The following is a 21,669-nucleotide window of genomic DNA, read 5'->3' as shown; positions in this document are numbered from 1 at the left end:
TCCCCACTCTTAAAACTAAGGTGAGGCCAAGTGCACTGGCCCATGCCTATAATCCTGGCACTTTGGGAGCCCAAGATGGAAGGACTGCTTGAGTCCAAGAGTTTGAGACCAGCCTGGGCAGCATGGTGAGACCTTGTCTCCACAATAAATAAAAATTTAAAAGTTGACTGGGTGCAGTGACTCACACCTGTAATCCTAGCACTTTGGGAGGCTGAAGCAGGTGGATCACTTGAGCTCAAGAGTCAGAGACGAGCCTGGGCAAATGGTGAAACCCTATCTCTACCAAAAATACAAAAAATTAGCCATGCATGGTGGCACACGCTTGCAGCCCCAGCTACTTGGGAGGCTGATGTGGAATGACAACTTGAGTCTGGGAGGCAGAGGTTGCAGGGAGCCGAGATCACACCACTGCACTCCAGCCTGGGCAACAGAGGGAAACCCCATCTCAAAAAAAAAAAAAAAAAAAAAATTTAGCCAGCTCTAGTGGTATGTGTCTCTCCCAGCTACTTGGGAGGCTGAAGTGGGAGGATCACCTGACCTCAAGAGTTCAAGGTTGGCAGAGCACGGTAGCTCTCACCTGCATACCCAGCATTTTGGGAGGCAGAAGTGGGAGGACTGCTTGAACCCAGGAGTTCAAGACCAGCCTGGGTAACATAGTGAGACCCCATCTCTACAAAAATAATTATTAAACTAAAATATTGTTGGGCGTGGTGGCACACGCCTGTGGTCCCAGCTTCTTGGGAGGCTGAGAAGCAGAAGGATCGCTTGAGCCAAGAAGGTAAGGCTGTAGTGAGCTGAGATCGTGCCACTGCACTGTCACCTAGGTGACAGATCAAGTCCTCCATCTCCACAAAAAAAAAAAAAAAAAAAAGAGTTCAAGATCGCTTTGAGCCAAGATTACACCACTGCGCTCCAGCCTAGACAACAGAGTGAGATCCTGTCTCAAAACAAATCTTGGATGAATTATCTAACCTTTCAATGTTAGCTTCTTAATCTCTAAAATAGTGTAAAACCTTTGAGGATTAAATAGAATGTATGTATGTATAATATTTATGAACCACTTAATCCTCTAGCTATCACAGAAAACAGACAAAGAGTAGTATTTACCCTTGGTCAGTGTCTATAAAGTGATCAACTATTCTGTTGTTAAACCAAAGCTACCCCATAAATATGTACAATTATTATGTATCCATTTTTTTAAATGGAAGTTATATTCAGGAACAGAGATTTGTACTTACCAGGATACAATGTAAATTTGTTAAATTCACAACCTCACAGACAGTTTTTATTCTATCTATTAATCTTGCAAAATAGCTGACCATTTCTTCTCTTTTAATTATTTTTGCATATCGAGGGAAGGTAGGTGGAAGTAGCCTCTGGTTCACAAGGGGTTCAAAGCCCATCATAATTGGATGATCTAAAAAGAAAAAACGAAAGTAAAATTTTTCAATGTTTCTCTGAATTTAAAACTGCAAATGCTATTAAATATAAAAATGCCAGTTTAAAAAGCTTTTTCAAACAAATTTTAACCACAAAATCCTCTAAACAGATTTTATAGTTTAGAATACATCTATATATATACATTTTTGAAAAACTAAATAAGTAGATTTAATAACCTAAAACTGTACTTCCTTCCTACATGGTGGTGATAGTGGTGAGGGAGGCGAGTTTCTACGTCAAAATGAACGCGAAGAAAAAACTCCGAGGAAAAAATAGGGTCATTATATTCCTTCAACACAGAGGAAACGATACATTAACCATGAAATTGTGAAGAAAGGTAAAATGGGAACACAAATAATGTAGGCTTCTCTTCCCCTCAATTACTAAACAGTAGAATCCATTCAAACTTAGCTATACAATAATCCTAAATAGCAGAGCAAAGCAGCATAGCCCTCAGCCCTTAGCCCTCAATGAGTCCGAAATGCATTTGGTACGAGATGTAATTACAGAAATCCACAATGCTTTAAAGACAGTATTGTAAGACACCTAAGGGTGAGTTCCTCTTTCTTCTCTGTCCACTGGTGATCTCACTTTTCACACTAGTGCATAGCTCCAAACCAAGTCTTTCTCAACTTGAAATCTAAAATGAGGGAGTATATCGCTAAAATGACACATGAATAAGAATTTTTTATTCAAAGTTCTCCTGCTAGTCTACAAACAGACCACAACCTAAGAAAAAATATGGTTTCAGATGCCAATGAAAGATAAAATTAAAGCTGAAAAGCTGTTGTTATTAAGAATCAAAAGACTGACAACCATATTATAATGCCCCTGAGATATACACCATAATTGTTCTTTAGGACCATGCAAATAAAGATGTTCCCAGGGTTCTTGGTCTTTTTCCTCTTCTCTGTATTTTCTCCCTAGGCAACTGGTTGATGTTACTTATTCTAATACAAATTCCGATTTAAATGATGATTCCAGACTGAAATCTTTAGCCCACAATCCTTCTTAGTTCCAAACCTATGGCTTATAACTGCATAAGGAACATTTCCACCTTGGTATGCTGTATCATCTCAAAAGGCAAATGTCCAAACACTCTCTTTGTTTTTCCCCTAACACTGCTTTTCCTCTTACAGGCCCCCTTTCTCAGTAAAATGACCCACTATCCTTACAATTGCTTAAGCCAGAAGCCTTGTCTCTTCTCATTGCCTTGCCTATGCCTAATAAGTTTTAAAGATTCTAATTCCTAATGTATACTCGATCTGTCCCTCCTCTTCCCTCTTACTGCTACTGCAACAGCCTAACTGCACTGATTGCTCCCTCATTCAATTAATCCTATACGCTGCCACCTCAACTGTTTCATCTAAAACACAGCCTCGTTTCATTCTCCAAATCCAAAAACTTTGTTGACTCCCTATTATATACAGTACAGATTCTTTGGTAGAACACTGGAAGGTACTTTCCAATTTCCTGCTCTCCCTATGGAAAAAAAAAAACTGCACTCCAATGGAAAACTACTCACTGTCAGATTGATTCCATGGGAGCTATTCCATAAATCTATAAATTGTAGGCAAGTGACAAACATGCAATTTCTATCCTATCTAGTAGAAATTCATTGACTTCTTTCCCCTTTTATGGAAAAAAAACAACTTTGCTACCATTTACAACTTATTTCAACATTCCATTACTTCATATAAATGTGTGCTGTTTAAAAGTTTACATTTGAACTGCTATAACATGTGTTTGAATGATTTTAGCATTCTTTTTTTGTTTTTCCCCCCTGAAATGGAGTTTCACTCTATTGCCCAAGCTGGAGTGTAGTGGCAAGACCAAGCAATTCTCCTGCCTCAGCCTCCCAAGTAGCTGGGATTACAGGTGTCCACCACCATGCCCAGCTAAATTTTGTATTTTTAGTAGAGATGGGGTTTCAACATATTGGCCAAGTGGGTCTTGAACTCCTGACCTCAAGTAATCGGCCTGCCTCAGTCTCCCAAAGTGCTGGGATTACAGGCGTGAGCCACCGCACCCGGTCACATTCATTTTTGTTTTATATCTGTATGAGAGTCATGGTTTTAACCTTTTTCTGAAAATGATCTCTGAACACTCCCTTCTCCTTAAGCACTGTAAACTATAAGCATGCACAGTGACTCACAAATTTCATGCTCTTTTATGCCTCTTTACTTTTTACGCAAACTGTTTTCTCTACCTGTAAAACCTATCCCCTATGATTAGGCTGGTAGTTTTGAAACAGCTTGAATGCCTTCTCCTCCTCAACTCTCCCCAGTACTTTCTATATATACTACCGCACTGTCTATATGGAGTTATGTCATTTTCCCCTCTCTCTGAGCTGTTCTGAAAGCAGGAACTGGCTTAATTTCTCAAACACCTAAATACCCAGCTCATATGTTTGCTCAGTAACAAGATATGCAGCACGCTCAAAATAAAATGAAAGGCTGTTTCTACTATAATGCAATAGTTTGAAAACTTCATATAGAACTAAAGTAGTAATACCACTGCTATAAAAAGCTTCTTCACCATACCAACACAAATATATTTTGAGTTTTAATAAATGCATGGAATTCAGATACTTCAATAGTGTATCACCCTTATTTTCCCTGAAAGCATTCTAACGTGCATCTAAAATCATTATTCAGGAATATTCTTTTATTCTTAATCCACACATTTTTAGAGGCCTATGTCACAAGTAGAAAATTAAATGGATAATAGCCACTCATGAAAATCTGTATTACCATGGAAAGTAATAATGGGAAATGGACAACCAATATTATATTCTGTACTACATTCACTTTTATACAAACTAAAAAGCAGCAGCACTTGATCTCTTCACACGAGATGCCAGTAGCACCCGCTGTACTGTGAAAACCAAATATGCATCCAGACATTGCCAAATGTCCCTGGGAGGCCCCAGTTGAGAAACACTGGTCTACACAAATACAACAAGCAATCATAATTCAGTGTGGATACACCCAGGATTTAATAATCCATTGAAAAATTACAGGAACGACTTCCTAGAAAAGTTTTGAGTTATTCAAAGGACAAAGTATTAGTCAAGACAAGGTCTTCCAAGCATGTAAAAGGTCTACAGCGGGGGTCCCCAGCCCAGGTCTAGTAGCGGTTTGTAGCCTATTGGGAACCAGGCTGCATGGCAGGAGGTGAGCAGTGGGCACGCAAGCAAAGCTGCATCTGTACTTAAGCCGCTCCCCATCACTCCCATTACTGCCTGAGCTCCACTTCCTGTCAGATCAGCGGCGGCATTAGATTCTCATAGGAGCGCAAATCCTATTTTGAGGTGTGAAAATGAGGGATCTAGGTCGCACGATTCTTATGAGAACCCAATGCTTGATGATCTGTCACTGTCTCCCATCACCACCAAAGGGGACTGTCGACTTGCAGGAAAACAAGCTCAGGGCTCCCATTGTGTCTACATTATGGTGAGGTGTGTATTTCATTATATATTACAATGTAATAATAGAAATAAAGCGCACAATAAATGTAATGCACTTGAATCAACCAGAAAGCATCCTCCTCCCACCCCTGTTGGTGGAAAAATTGTCTTCCACAAAACCAGTCCCTGGTGCCAAAAAGGGTGGGTGGGGACCACTGGCCTACAGGACAGAGAATATGGCTTTTCTTTTTTCCTTAAGGAGTTGCAATTTTCCAACTCCTAACTTCTCTAAACTCAGGAAGTAAAAATAGAAGCCTATAAATAGACTGGAAACAAAGCTTCTATGATAAATTTAGAAGTTATCTATATACTCCTCTCCATTCTCCACATATATTTAAACTTTTTCTCCTCTACATTTTTGGTCCATGTTAATGATTAAAGGAGTTGCTAATGGCTATTTTTAAGTCTCAGCTGTTGTTGAATCTCCTGCATAAGAATTTAGTAACCATCCTATACCAGACATCATAAGTTGCTTGACTAGAAAAGAGGGTAAGAACCCAGTTACAATAAAAGATCAAACCAGTTATTCAGGATGTAGACTACGGCTGAGGGGCTAAAAGGTAGCCAGGAGATTGCATTTGGTTTCAAGGCAGTAGAAATTATAAAAAGTTAAAAGAAGCTTTATCAAACCCAATATCTTCCCAGAATAAACTGTTTTAACATTTTCCCACTGTACTTCATACCTCTACCACACTATTTCAGGTTGTCTTATATGGAAATAACCTGAACAGGCTCTAATGCCCCTTACTAAATGAGCTCAGAAAGAAACATAATTCATGGCACTTCCCACCTAGCATATGCCCACTGAAGTTTTCCTGAACTGAACTGGATACAAATTAGACAACATAATTTTCAGAGCTTCCTTCTTATTTCACAAGTCTATAGGTATATAAAAATTATCTTGGTTTTCTTGTTAAAACACTTCATAAATAAAATGCTAAGCCAGGCACAGTGGCTCGTGCCCGTAATCCTAGCCCACTAGGATGCTGAGACAGGAGGATTGCTTGAGGCCATGAGTTCAAGACTAACCTGGCCAAAACAGCCAGACCCCATCTCAAAAAATTAAAAATTAAAAATAAATAAAATGCTAAAGTCACTCAGTACAAGAGGGCCAAATAAGATTATCTTCCCTTCAACTAGCATTCTCTTAAAATAATAAAGTATAACTGATATTTTCAAAACATTATGATACACAGGTTTAAACTATGAAAGTCCTAAAATTCCTGTTAGGTCACTGGTCTTCATTATTAACAACAGAAAAGTATTACCAACAGCACATGGTCATTACATAATAACTTTTTCTTTTTTAAAAACTGATGTATAACAGTTGTATGTATTTTTGGGGTATATGTGAAATTTTGATACATGTACACAATGTATAATAATCAAATCAGGGTAATTAGGGTATCTGTCACTTCAAACACTTCTCTCTTCTTTGTACTGGTAACATTCCAATTCTCTGCTAGCTGTTCTGAAATACACAACAAAATAATAACTACAGTCTCCCTTCTACACTATCAAAAAATAGAACATATTCCATCTATCTAACTGTATTTTTGTACCCATTAACCAACTTCTCTTCACCTTCCCCTTCTCCCTTGATAAAAGATTTATGGTAACAAGTACTTTGGTTTTAATGAACAAAGTAAGTTATTCTAAAAGTAGATTAGATGTCAAAATTAAAGATCTGGAAATGTATTAGTCAAGAGAGAGACTATATAATTTATTTGACATAACTTTCATGAGTTACATAAGCAATTTATAATCAGGTTTATTAAAATAATGAGTTTTGGCTGCCCTTAAGTTGGAAAGAATTCTGGAAAACAAAATAAAAGCTGCTGAGCTTCGGTCATGTTATTCTGCACTTCTTGGCTACTTTATTTCCTTCTACAAAAAGTTGTAAAAGTGTACTAAGCCAGACACAAAAGGACAAGTACTGTATAATATCACTTGTAGGAGGGACCTAGAACAGTCAAATTCAGAGAGAGAAGTATAATAATGGCCATGAGGGTTTGTGGGGAGGAGGGAACTGGGAGTTCATGTTTAAGGGGTAGAGTTCCAGTTTGGGAACATAAAAAAGTTCTGGAAATAGTGATGATAGTTGCACAGCAATGTAGATGTACTTAATGTCAGTGATACTTAAAATGGTTAAAATGGTAAGCTTTATGTTATATTTAACCAAAATGTTACAAAATAGTATTAAATCACAACTGTTAAACTCAAGGCATGGCCTCAATAAATATCATACCCTAGTCATTGGTGAGGGTAACCTAGGGTGTAATACCATACAAATCTACATATCTGACACTTTTTAGTGTATATTTTTGAATAGGTAATAGATGCAAAGGGTTTTCTGAAAATCTCATTCTTAGCACTGAGTTTAAGGGAAAAAAAGTCGCCCACTTGTGATCCCCAGTATATCTCTTGAGAAATAATCACTACTACAAGTTTCTTCCATGTGTGGGAGAAACTTCCTTTTTCTAATTTTATTGAGGCATAATTCACATACAATACAAACATCAAATGTACAGTTCAATGGTCTGAAAAATATGTACAACCATGTAACTACCACAATCAACAAAAAGAACGTTTTTACCACCCCAAAAGGTTTTTCTGTGCAATTTCCCAGTCTATCACTCCAATGCTCAGCAACCAAGGTACTTCTTCCTGTCCCTACAGATTAGCCTTTCCTAGCTGGATGTGGTGGCTCACACCTGTAATCACAGCACTTTGGGAGGCCAAGGTGGGTGGATCACTTGAGGTCTGGAGTTCAAGACCAGCCTGGACAACAGGGTGAAGCCCCATCTCTACTAAAAACACAAAAATTAGCCAGGCATGGTGGTGTATGCCTGTAATCCCAGCTACCCAGGAGGCTGAGGTGGGAGAATCATTTGAACCTGGCAGGCAAAGGCTGCAGTAAGCTTACATTGTGCCACTGCACCCCAGCCTGGGTGACAGAGTAAGACTTACACCGTGACCGGCCCATCCACCTCTTTTAGAAGGACACTTAACGATATTTGGGTACAGCCAGACAATCCATGATCACCCCCTCATCACAAGACTCTTAACAATCACATTTATAAAGATCCCTTTCCCAAATAGATATTTACAGGTTCTGAGAAGTAGAAATAGGACCTTGATAGCTTTGGGACCATCATTCAGTCCACTACAATCTCTCACTGACATGTTAGGCCACCATAACCTCCACTCCATTTGGCACTCCTCTAGAGATGCTCTCCTCACCCCAACTGAGCTCTGATACTCCACAACAGGATACTTTTCTGCACATAAGCTTTTCATCAATCTGCTTAGGCTGCAACTTCCCACATGGGGCCACCTTTCTACTCTTCTCTTCCTGCTTAGGCTTTGACATCTCATGCCATCCTGTCCTCCTGGACAGCCTCTTCTCCCCACTTATGATCTGACACCTATACCTGGGCAACCTTCCACAAGGACACCCTTTTCAACATGCTTAGGCTCTGAAACCCTGCACCTGGTCACCCCCATGCACAGATGCCCTCATTACCTGGCTTGGTCTCTGACAGCCCTGTACACAACCACCTCCATGAATTTACCTCAGGTTTCACCACCCTACTCTGCCAGGCCTCATTAACATGAGCCTACCCTGCCTGGACTCCCACACCCCATGCCTCTCTCTATTCCCTGCCTTTACACTCCAAAACCCTGTACTAGGCTGCCTTCCCATAGACACACCCTCCTCATCCTACTTAGGCTCCTGACATACAGTGCCAGGTTGTTCCCACATGGTCCCCTTCTCGATCCTGCTTAGGCTCAGGCACCCCAAGCTCAGCTACACTCCCGTGGAGATATCTTTCTATAAGAAGCAGTGAATCCAGTTAGGCTACCCATTCATGGTGATGCTTTCAAGGTACCTTGAACTGTTCCAAACTCCTGCTCTAGGTCTATCTCTTTGCAGATGCCCTCCCCATTCCACTACCATTCTGCATGGACACTTCCTTACTCCACACAGACTTTGATGGCCCATGCTAGGCCTCGCCCTGCTAAAAGGACTCTCCACCTACCCACATGGTTACACCACCTTATGTCAGGCTACTCCTCTCTCCCATGTGGACACCATCCTCATCCCTAAGGCAGGCTCCAAAGTCTTGCTCTAGTGCACATGCCCATTGTGCTCAGACCCACCTCATGGCATTAGGAGTGAATTTTTTCAAGAGAAGGAAAGAGGAGCAACAATCAGAACTTAGTTTTGTTATCACTAAATTGGAAATACATGGTTCCCTTTATCTTTCATTAAGTTCATTCTTTGCTGTATTTTCTGATAATTGAGAAGTCTTTTATTAATTTTGTATCTACAACTTTATTAATATCTCTAAAGTTCTATTCCTTCAGAAAGGTATCTGTTAATCTTCTTACCGATAATAAACAACGATAATGCTAAAGACCTCCCTTTACCTTCCTTTGGCCATTGCTATGGTTTGGATGTGTTTTTGTCCCCACCAAAACTCATGAAGTTTAACTGCCAGTACAACAGTGTTGGGAGATGGGGCCTAACAGGAGATGTCTGAGTAAAGTGGGCAGATATCTCCTAAACAGATTAATGCCTTCTCACTCTCGTGAGACTGGATTAGTTCTCATAGGTACGGATTAGTTCCTACGATAGTGTAATGTTAAAAGGGAGGTTCTTTCTGTTTGGTTCCTCTTTCCACGTGTCTGCTTTAAACTTCTTTGCCATGTTTTGACCCAGTGCATGGTCTCATCAGAAGCTGAGCATGTCCCATGAATCTTGAACTTCCCAGGCTGCAGAACCATGAGCTAAGTAAACCTCTTTCAAAATAAATCACCCAGTCTCAGGTACTCTGTTACAGCAACACAAAATGAACTACGACAAGCACCAAACTTGAATAGTCTTATCTCTATCACCATTTGTTACCTCTACATGTTGAAATATACCTATCTTTATATTACAGATGATTTCTCAGCTTTAACCAGTATCTCTGGATCCCTGCATATAAAAGAAAATTAGTCTTCCCCATTACTTCCTGACTTTGGTTAATTACTTCTATATCGTCAAGATTCTTGACACTTCTGTTACATTATATTTAGTAAAATCAATTTCCAGCGTTTTAACTACAGTTATACAATGAAACCAAATCAATGCTCAATGTCTGTCCTGTCACAGCTTTTCCATTTATGTCTCAGTAGGCTGAATTTCATTCCTGATTTCAGTCTTTCTCCTCCAGGGAAAAGGTTTTTGGAAAAATATTCCAAGTTCTTGCTAGTTTAAAAATATTTGTACGAGTGTCAGTTGAAGACCTTTGGAATGGGTGTAAAAGTTTCATATCACAGTTTTTTTTTTTTTTTTTTTTTTGAGTCTCACTCTGTTGCCCAGGCTGAAGTACAATGCCGCGATCTCAGCTCATCACAACCTCTGCCTCCCAGGTTCAAGCAGTTCTCCTGCCTCAGCCTCCTGAGTAGCTGGGATTATAGGTGCCCACCACCATGCCCAGCTAATTTTTCTACTTTTATTAGAGACAGGATTTCACCATGTTGGTCAGGCTGGTCTCAAACTCCTGACCTTGTGATCCACCCGCCTTGGCCTCCCAAAGTGCTGGGATTACAGGTGTGAAACACTGTGCCCAGCAGGTCACAGTTCTTTACTTGAGGACTTTGAAGATAGTGTTATGTTACTTTCTGTGTTGATGGTGATGTGAAGAACCATGAAGCCAATATAGGTTGCTTTAGATCTTAAGTAATTTACTAGGCTCTATTTTACTATTAATAATTCTTTATTAATTTATCCTGGAACACAGTATACTCTTTCAATGCACACTTACGGATTTAATTCTAGTTTCTTCTAGAAATGTCTAACATTTTTTTCTGTTCCATTATACGGTTCACATCTTAAGGGACACCAATTATATGTATACTGAGTCTTCTTTTGCTATTACTTCCTCATCATACTTCAAATCTCCTTTGCTCACTTCTGTTTCACTTAGTTTTTTCCTCAATCCTGACCTCTATGTCCTTTTTTTTTTGAGACCGAGTTTCACTCTTGCTGCCCAGACTGGAGTGCAATGGCATGATCTTGGCTCACTGCAACCTCTGCCTCCCAGGTTCAAGCGATTCTCCTGACTCAGCCTCCCAAGTAGCTGGGACTACAGGCATGCACCACCACAGCTAATTTTGTATTTTTAGTAGAGACGGGGGTTTCTCCATGTTGGTCAGGCTGGTCTTGAACTTCCGACCTCAGGTGATCTGCCTGCCTCGGCCTCCCAAACTGTTGGGATTACAGACCTGAGCCACAGCACCTGGCCCTCAAAGTCCTTCATGGCTTTTCAGCAATGTCTAGAACACTTTTGCTATTTTCAATGAGATCTCTCAGGATTTTTCTCTTATACTGCTTTCCTGAACTCTGCCTGGTCACTTTTACTCCCTTTCTGTTATTTGTTATTTCTTCCTTTAGTCTTAGTATTTTTGCTTTCTGCTCTTGTTCTACAGAGGTCATTTTTAAATAAATTCTTTCAATTTTTGTACAAAAGTGTTTCTGAGCAGTGTTTTTCATCTGCTTTCTTGATTTGTGCTATTTTCTTGGAATATTTGTGTATAAATACTATGCAGTTTCTTTTTTGATTATGATATCACTGAAGGAGTGCTTCTTGAACCAGTTTTTTGAGTGAGGTGTTAGAATAGCACTCTAGACTAGCAGGAGGCCTGACTTTCCTTAAGCCATGTTATGTGCCCAAGGGCATGCGTTTCTTTTACTGACACAAAGATTACCAGTTAACCAGACTACTAAAACATCCACAGCATCTCCTCTGTCTTGCAGCAGAAACAAAGACAGCAATGTGCATGTTTTCTGGCAGAGTCCCACCTCCTCTGCCTCTCCCAAGGTATTATTCACATAGTTTAACACAGTCAGCTTGTGTACTCCACACCTGTGATTATTCCAAGAGAATCCCTAGTTTTGTCCCTTCAAGTTATGTCAACCTCTTGTGAGAACACTGTCCTTTGCAGGTCTACTTATGTTTACACCATGAAAATCTAAGTATCCATTCTCAATGTTCTCCCTCTCCTGGGTCCCATTCTGTTTTGATTCTGGTTATAAGTGTTCCCTATTTTTTAAGACACTGGAAAGATTCTATTTCCCATATTCCTTGTAGATTTTGGCTGGTTTTAGAGAGTAGAAACATCAGAGCCATCTTCACAGTACCATCCCCAAACCAGAAATCCTCTAGACACACACAAGCACACATCTGTGGGTATGCATGGACTTAAAAACAGAAAAAATTTTGAACTAAAAGAATAAACATCTCAGGCTCCTGGCACTAGCACATCACGGCTTAGTACTCTCTAATGGCTTGTGATTTTAAAATGAAGTCAGCTCCACCTCTGTTGCACAATACACTGCCACCGTGGGCAAGTTAAGCCGACTGGGTTGTAACAGCATAGTTTTGTCTTCAGCGCCAAGGTCAGTCCTCAGGAAGTTAAATGAGCCCTATCACAGGTAATGTATCATCATATTCTACATATTTTAATCTATTTTTAATATGCACAAAATTTTTAACTTTTTTTCAGTCACATATGCCATGTGGCTCAAGAATCAGGTGAACAAGGCTTTTATTAAAACCAGTAATCAATCGTCTAACCATGTTCTCCACCCAACATCACCATTTCTCTCTCCCCAGAGGCTATCTCTTCCATTTCCTCTTAGTTATCTCCTGTATTTCTTTTTTGGTATTATCTACCTCAAATCTGTCCAACTTGCAGCCCACAATGACTGTGAATGCAGTCCAACACCAGTTTGTAAACTTTATTAAAACATGAGATTTGTTTTGGTTATTTTTTCTTTTTTTTGGCTCATCAGCTCTCATTAGCACATTTTATGTGTGATGCAAGACAATTCTTCTTCCAGTGTGGCCTTGGGAAGCCAAAAGATTGGACACCCCTGGCCAGGCATGGTGGCTCACACCCATAAACCCAGCACTTTGGAAGGCCAAGGCAGGTGGATCACTTGAGGTCAGGAGACCAGCCTGGCCATCATGGTGAAACTCCGTCTCCACTAAAAAAAGAATACAAAACAGTTAGCCGGGCGTGGTGACCGGCGCCTGTAATTCCAGCTACTCAGGAGGCTGAGCCAGGAGAATCACTTGAACCCGGGAGGCAGAGGTTGCACTGAGCCAAGATCGCGCCATTGCACTCCAGTCTGGGCAACAATAACAAAACTCTGTCTCAAAAAAAAAAAAAAAAAAAAAAAAAAAAGATTGGACACCCTTGATCTAAATATTGCCAAAAAACAGGCTTAGAGTACTCCTTAATTTCTTTTTAGTTTTACACATTATCTCTGACTTCCTCCTCCATCTCCAGAAGATGTCAGAGACCTGAAAAGGAGGAAGTCAGAGATAATGTGTAAAACAAAAAACAAGTAGCACTGTAACCATGTACAAATTATATGCCTGCACACACTTCTGTCCCCTCACCTACAATACCGTTACATCACAATTTTGGTTATAATCAATATTCAGCGTTTGCACCATTATGATCAAGTCAGTCAGTCAGCATTAGCACCACTATGATTTGTTATCCATTGCCCAGATGTGAAAATTTTAATTTTCATATGCATTCGGAAGTTTAATAATTGTCTCATAAGGCTTAATTCAACCCCAAACCATTTGTCAGTTCTCTCAATCTCTTCTGAATATATCAAACGCAACAGTGGTCTTGTATCTTCAAGACATTTTCCCTAGAGCCTTGGGGCTTCCTCCAATCTGGACTTGTCCATACATGGTGCTCAACTATTATGTTGTGTTTTTCTCCCTTCACCACCATCCTGGGGATTTCCTTCATTATTTTATGATGGATTCTCATTTTCCCTAAACCTCATGCTTTCCCTCTTTCTTTACTCCCATGTTTTAATGGAGCACATCTTCCAAAACTTTTGTGAGATAAATTCTGAGACTGTAAGTGCCTGAAATTATCTTTCCTCAAAATTAAATGATAGTTTGTGTCTAGAATTCAACATTAGAAACCATTATCCCCCAAAGTCTGAAATCATTTCTCTGGTGATTTTCTTTTACTCACAATTCTAATGAGATATAATTAGCATACCACATAACTCACCTATTTAAAGTACACAATTCAAAGGTTTTTTATACATTCACAGAGTTGTGACACTATCACAACCTAATTTAGGACATTTTCATCACCCCACGAAGAAACTCTATACCCATTAGCAATCACTCTCACTCTCTTACCTGCCTAAAATGTTTCCCCCAATCCTAGGAAACCACGAATCTACTTTGTCTCTATGGATTTGCCAACTTTGGACATTTTATATAAATGGAAATCATGTAATACGTGGTCTTTTCTGATTGGATTCTTCCATGTAACACAATGTTTTAAAGGTCCTTCAGTACAGTACTTCATTTTTCATTGACAAATAATACACCACTACATGGATATACCATTTTATGTATCCATTCATCCACTGATTGGACATTTCGCCTGTTTTTCCCTTTTGGCTATTATGAATAATGCTGCTATGAGCATTAGTGTATAACTTTTTGTATGGATGTTTTCATTTCCCTTGGATAATTCTATGTTTAACATTTGAGACACTACCAGACTATCTCCAAGAGAGCTGTATCATTTTACATTCCAATCGGTACTGTATTAGGGCTCCAGTTTCTTCCCATCCTTGCCAACACTTATTATTTTTTATTAAAGCAATCAAGTTGGTGGGCTGCAGTAACTTTTCATTTTGATTTGCATTTCCCTGAAGATTAATGTTGTTGCACATCTTTTCATGTACTTTTTGTTCATTTGCATATCTTATTTGAAGAAATATCTGTTCAAATCTCTTGCCCATTTTTTCATTCAGGTTTGCTTTTTTTTTTAAAATCTGGGTGTAAGATTAATGCCTATGTTTTAAGAGTTCTATAGCTTTAGTTCTTACATTCAAGTCACTGATCCATTCTGAGCTGACTTTTGTATATGACCAGCAGGGGCGATAGGGAGTAACCAACTTTATCCTCCAGCATGTGGACATTCAGTTGTCTTAGCATCTCTGATGACATTTCTTTCCTCATTGAATTGTCTTGACACCCTTGTCAAACAGCAACTGAGAATATGAGTGTTCATTTCTGGGCTCTCAATTCTATTATATTCCACTGATCTGTATCTATCCAGAACTACACTGTCTTCATTGCTATTGCTCTGAGGAAGTTTTGCATTAGGATCTTTGTTTTTGCTTTGTTGACTTCTAATTTCCACTGCTGCTGCACATGTGACATTCTGTCTTGATTCTGTGTATGTAACTCGGTTTTGCCTCTTTTCTCTTAGGATCTTCTATTTGTTGCCACTTTCCTAAAGTTTCATAATGATATGCCACCTCAATACAAGTCAGTTTTCATTCTAGTTGTGCTGGATGGCTCTTTATTGGCTCTTTCAAACTGAGCATTCATATCATCTGTCTCCAGGAAATATTCTTACGTTTGTTTGTCTGTTTTAAAAAGACAGGGTCTCTCTCTGTCATCCAGGCTGGAGTGCAGTGGTACAATCATAGCTCACTGTAGCCTCGACCTCCTGGGCTCAGGCAATCCTCCCACTTTAGTCTCCCAAGTAGAAAGGACTACAAGGCATGTGCCACCACACCTGGCTAATTTTTTAATTTTTTGTAGAGATGGGGACTCACTATGTTGTACAGGCTGGTTTCAAATTCCTGGCCTCATGCAATCTTCCTGCCTTGGCTTCCCAAAGTGCACTAGGATTACAGGCATGGGCTACCACATCCAGTGATTTTTTTTTTTTTTTTTTTTTTTTTTTGGCTTCTATTTTCTGATCCATATTTCTGGAACAACTTTTATTAGTTTATCCTTTGTTTTATTTACTTACCTTTATTAGATGGTAGACCTTTCGCGACTAAGCCTAGTATAATCTTTATCTTTCCTATTTTCAACCTTTTCATTTTTGACTCTTAAGATTTCTGCAACTTTGTGTTCTAAACTTTCTACTTATTTTTGTCATTTCTGCTCTTCTAAGTTCTGGGATACATGTGCAAAACATGCAGGTCTGTTACATACATATACATGTGCATAGTGGTTTGCTGCACCCATCAACCCATCATCTACATTAGGTATTTCTCTGAATGCTATCCCTCCCCTTGCCCCCCACCCACCATGCTCTTCTATTTTCAATCTCAAAGAACATATTCCCCTTTTTTCCTTTCATATAGCATCCTATTTTTGTTTGACATACGTATTGATTTTTCTCATTTTTCTTAAGGTATTTTGTTTGCTTGCCTGTTTTATTCCCTTTCTTTCAGGCTAGAGATTTCCACCCTTAACTCTACACTCAGATTTGAAACTAGAGCACACACCAAAAAAAACATTAAGAGCACGGTGAATATAGGTCAGGCTTTCAACCAAGCCATTTTATCAGGGGAACTGCTGAAATTGTCATATTTAGATTTTGCTGTTGTTTTTCCTCACCTCTTGTACTTGTCAGATTTCCCTAAGAACAACCTTCTAAACTCAAGTGGAGAGCATGTGCCTGGCTACACTGTTCTGAAAGCAGAGTGGAGCAAGGAAAGGAGAGATGGGGAAAGAAAGTAGGTCACAATAATAACTACTTAACTTTCATTTAACTCTCTCATAATGTGTACCCTTTCAACTGGGCCTCATATACCCTCAAGTACAGAATCCCTCTGTCCCCTTCCTCCAGAGAATAAACTTTTAGTATTGTGAGGTTCAGGAATGTCACTCAGCAAAAAGGGGGAAGAAATTTCTGCTTCTGAACAGATTATTAACCAGTTCTCATGTTTTCAGCTAAATTTCTCATACCCATTTCTAGAAGTATCTGGCAAGCTAATAATGCAGCCTTCAGGAGATCCACAGTTTCAACTGGGCTGCTTTTGACGTCCTCTATCAGTGGCTAAAAATACAGTTATTTGTAGATAGGTAAGTCAATCTCCTTCTGTTTTCCAGTTTCTAAAATAACTTTGTTGCTATTTTCCCCTTTCCCTGTCTTTTCCATCTTTATCAATTATGCTCTGAAAGAAAAAAATCACTTCTTCATTGCTTCTTTGGGATTTCAGAAAGCAAATACATGTGTTCAACCCACCAAGTTTATTCAGGTATCTTTTAATTTATTTTTAAAAGATGACAAGTCCTCTTGAAACTGTGTGTTAGATTTGAAAATACAATCCCCAAGAGTATCTACTAATTTCAGGCAACATAAATTTAAATATATTATTTCCATTGGCAACTGTTAAAGATGCTCATAATCTAAAGGGTAAACTAGACCCAATTCACAGATAACTATGAGCAAACAGGGAAAGAAAAAAATATTTTGACAAACAGAACCAGGAAAGTCTCCCTGGAGGAGATGATGTGAACATCATTTTAAAGGATGAGCTAAACTTCCACAGATATATAAAAAAAGAACCATAAAATTCAAGACAGCACAAGCAAAAACAAAGAAAAACATCCGTTTCACTGGATTTTTTTGCTCCTTTCTTCCCTCAACAACGATATAACCCAAGGTCACATCTTTGAATCCAGCAAGTCCCAAGTAAACACATCTACTCCCTCAATAAGCACTGAAAATGACTCCTAAATCTGTTTTTCTATCCATTTTCCAGGGCCAAATATTTACTATACTTACTTTACTACTACAGTGCTCCATGTAACCACATCAAAAAATCCCATTATCAGTAAGCTGCCCTCCTTATCCACCTCCAAAACCGCTTTTGTATTCTGCATCTTCATAAAGATATTACTATGCATTGAGTAAATGCACCAGCAAGTAATTCCCAGATCAAGTCTCATTATTCCTACTTTCTCCCTTAATGCCAGTTTACAATTCGTACTGAATATATACCTTTCAATGAGAAGCTAAAATGAATGCTCAGTGATTTCAGGATTTACACAGCCATTTTGTCACCAGTTGGAGTTGTAATATAATCGGAAGGCAAAATGAGTAGAGACCAAAACTAATCTATACTACTATTTTCTCATCATTCTTCTACTAGAATAGACATTAAGAAGGCATTAACTTTTTTATTATAGAATTGTATGGCTTATGATTAAGGGATAATTACAAAGTTAAATTACGCCAGCTAAAAGGTATTACACACACAAGCACAGGGTGAGTAGTTCTTAAATTTAAAATTTCGCTTGCTTAGTCATAAGATTACATTTTTTAAAGGTTTATTCAAGCCAATTTTATGTAAACAATTTTCCTGAAGCCTGTCGGCATACTATAAAACCAGAGTAATAGAGGTGATCATATGCACAAGCTATTTTTAGCACTGGTCCGAAATATAGGAAAGTCACAAGCTGTATCTACTAATGATCCCATGGAAATTATCATCTGAAGAGTTTGCTTGATTACAAATACAGAGCAGAATAGACCAGGAGTAGTCAGACATGGCAAAAAGAAACACCCAGATTCCAATCATCCGGAAGATTCTTGCTTTCAAGATCTCGTTGATACACAAACCAACAAATTACTTTGAAGTCATTTATTATACAGTGGTTTTCATAAAAGTATTACTGCTGTAGATTTCAAAGCATTTAAGAGTTGTGGACATTTTATCCCTCTCTGTAAACATGTACTACTACATTGCTATGCATAACCACCTCCTTATGTCCCATGGTACAGAATGCCACCTAGTCATTCATCCTATAAACACATTCCCTCTTTTGGAAAAAGTGAAAATGATGATAAATAAATACAAATTTAGCACAACTAGTAGAAACATAAAAATTATGACAATATTCATTTCCTAACCCAAATTACCTTCTGGGTTGCTCTATTACCTAACATTTTAGTAAGGAAAGAAAAATGTACGGGAAGAGGAACACAATGCCTGTCTCTAAATGGAGGATAGGTGTGGAAAAGGAGTGAGGTATGAATCAGTAAAAATTTGCTTTTCTGGTTACAAGACCGACAACTGGGTAACACTAATTTGAAGCATATAAATTTCTCTTCATCTCTACTGGAATGGCCAAGTCGTTGAGGGGGAAAAAAAAGGATATAAATATCATCCCATTGTAATGAGTTTTAAGGACAATCAAAATTGTTACACATTATCTAAAATATTAACCCACTGTAAACTTTACAACAGAGGTACACTATTCTTTTTAAGGCATAGTTCATAAATAAAATCTGAGTGCCAACAACATGCCAAGCATGGCAATACACAAGAAGAAAGTGCCTGGGCTAAAAGTGCTCAAAATCTCATGGAAAGACAAATGGGTAAAAAACTAAAATACAATGTACTAAAGAAAATATAACAGAGGCCTGTATGAATGCAGTGAGAACACAGCGGGTGTGACATTATGAAATATGTATTTGGTCTTTCTTCTTGCTTCCTAAGGTAACTCCTAAAATCCTTAGACTCTCCAAGTGCTGTCTTTTGGTATGCGAATGACAGCTTCAGGGTAGGGCACATAACCAAAAAGACAGAGGCAGGATTACAGGGTTGGGACTTTCGGCCCCACCCCACAACTTCTAGGGATGGGAGAGGCTGAAGGTCAAGTTGATCACCAACTGCCAAAGGTTTAATCAATCATGCCTATGTAAGGAAGCTTCTGTAAAAACTCAAGAGGACACAGTTCAGAGAGCTTCCAGATACCTGAACACGTCGAGGTTCCTAGGAGATAGTACACCCAGGGAAGGCATGGAAGCTCCAAGACCCTTACCCATACCTCACCCCATGCATCTCTTCATCTGTATCCTTCGTATCCTATAGCCCTCCACAATAAACCAGTAAACACAGTAAGTGTTTCCCAGAGTTCTGTAAGTCACTCCAGCAAATCAGCTGAAACCAAAAAGAGAGTCGTGGGAATCCCAACTTAAAGCCAGTAGATCAGAAGTTCTGGAAACCCAGACTTGGAACTGGTGTCTGGGGAGCACGAGCAGTCTTGGGGACTGAGCCCTCAACCTGTGGGATCTGGCATTACCTCCAGGTAGACAGTAGAGGCTGGAGTTTGTTTTCCATACACACTACCACAAACACTCCTTCAATGGCAGTTTAATTAGAGGGCACCCAGCTGGTGTGTGTGGAAAAAGAGAAGTTGATCACTCAAGTCTTCTGTGCTGATGACTGTTGTGGTGGTGTGAGAACACGGGAAAAATACAGACTGAAAGTTTTTCCAAAACAGGGAGAATATCTAAGGCCTGCCTGGTGTTCAGAGTAGACTGTGTGTAAAAAGTAAAGTAGAGGTTCCTCTTCAAAGACTTTCCTCTCCATCTAATTAGGAATAAATAGTAACTTCTTTTAGAAGAAAAATTTATTCAAAGACCTGTGCTAACATTCTTAAATATCTGCTAGCCGTAACAAAGAAACAAATGTACTTTATGTTCTTAGCTCCCATAATTTAGCCCAGATATTTGCCCTGGCATGCTTATACTGGTCCAAGGAAGCAATAGGTCATAGACTGTTCTTCTTCCTTATTTGAAGGTGTTTTTACCTTTCTCAGCATTCCACAAGTTACTTCCTCCTTTCTTTGTTCTCCTCTGCCTTTGCCTCTTTTAAAAAGTTCTAAGTTGCTAGGCAATTGGGACAAATACAGAATGTGAGGTCCCGTTCCAGTCAACAGAAACCGGACACGACAGTAGGGTGGACGCGTCAGGTTATAAATGACCCTGTCTCCTTTGTTGGGTGTACTCTCACGGCAGAACTGCTGGCGAGTGTACCCTTTCTGCAGAAAGTAAAAATGGCCTTGCTGAGGAAATAAAATGTATGTTCAAGTGCTATTTCTTTACAGCACCGGGGAACAAGCATTTCTAACACGTGTAATGGAAGTGATGATCTCTCAGACACAAGAGTAAAGAGGAGAGGTGATGAAAAAGGTGATTCACTGTTAACACTGAAACAGCCTTTGTAAAAATTATGAGAGAAACCTGACATAGCTGACTCCGTCTTGCTTCTAACCTCACAAGCTGTCTTTGCTCATTCCTGGTGTAGGCCAAGCAACTATGGGACAAATCTAGTTTACAGTTTAAAATAAAGATGGTAACTGTCCCTTCCTGAAACAAACCTCTCCTTGCTCACCCACTGCCTGCCAAACTATTCTTCAAAAACTCTAGTCCCTGAATTCTCAGGGAGGAAGATTTGAGAAACAGCTCTTATCCTTCCACTCGGCTGACCTCATGATAATTAAACTCCTTCTCTGCTGTTCTCACTGCGTTGGCTTTTCTGGGCAGCAAGAAGAACCCGTCAGGCTGTAACATCACAGCTCGAATGTAAGACAGGATACATATTCTGAGTCTAAATAGTAATATACAGGAAATGGCCAAGTTGTACAGTATTGTTTTTTAGTGTAGTATATATTTATAGAGGAGAGCCTAAACACTGTAAGTCTCTGGAGTAAAACATTCCAAGGTACAAGACTGACTTGAAAAAAACTTTAGTACAAGCTAAACACTAAATACTTTGATGGAAACAAAGAAAAGAAAGAGTAGAAGCAAAATGAACAATTACCTCCTTTTGTAGTATCATTCTGGGCCTGGATGCCATGATGCAATGAATTATGAATGGCAGAAAGAAGATCTGCTGCTTGAACCATCAATTTTTGAGCTTCTGCAACAGCACTGGTCTAGCAAATAAATCACCAAAAACATTCTTACATATTCTTTCACTGAAAGATATACATTAAATAGGAAAATCCTATAAACAATAATGAAATTAAATGCTTGCTGTAATGACATTGGTTTTCATAAACTATGCACTTAATACAGGATGTCCAGATCCTGTTAGGATAGAAAATGGTTTT

The 21,669-nt window shown here is 39.1% G+C and overlaps 1 protein-coding gene across 5 annotated transcripts in view; it reads right to left on the bottom strand.

Moving 5' to 3' along the window:
* Positions 1 to 21,669, bottom strand: part of NAA35 (N-alpha-acetyltransferase 35, NatC auxiliary subunit) — a 90,153-nt gene that overhangs the window by 30,564 nt on the left and 37,920 nt on the right. For all 5 annotated transcript variants that reach the window (XM_050760954.1, XM_050760951.1, XM_050760950.1 and 2 more), the window contains exons 11-12: positions 21,378 to 21,492; positions 1,239 to 1,417 (exon numbers count right to left, since the gene is read on the bottom strand). In XM_050760954.1, the coding sequence (XP_050616911.1) occupies positions 1,239 to 1,417; positions 21,378 to 21,492 (294 nt within the window). The remainder of the gene's footprint in view (positions 1 to 1,238; positions 1,418 to 21,377; positions 21,493 to 21,669) is intronic.

This window comes from Macaca thibetana, chromosome 15, assembly GCF_024542745.1.
Source record: "Macaca thibetana thibetana isolate TM-01 chromosome 15, ASM2454274v1, whole genome shotgun sequence".
Lineage (NCBI taxonomy): Eukaryota > Metazoa > Chordata > Mammalia > Primates > Cercopithecidae > Macaca > Macaca thibetana.
The sequence above is the reverse complement of the archived record's forward strand: the minus strand, read 5'-3'. Positions and strand labels throughout refer to the sequence as shown.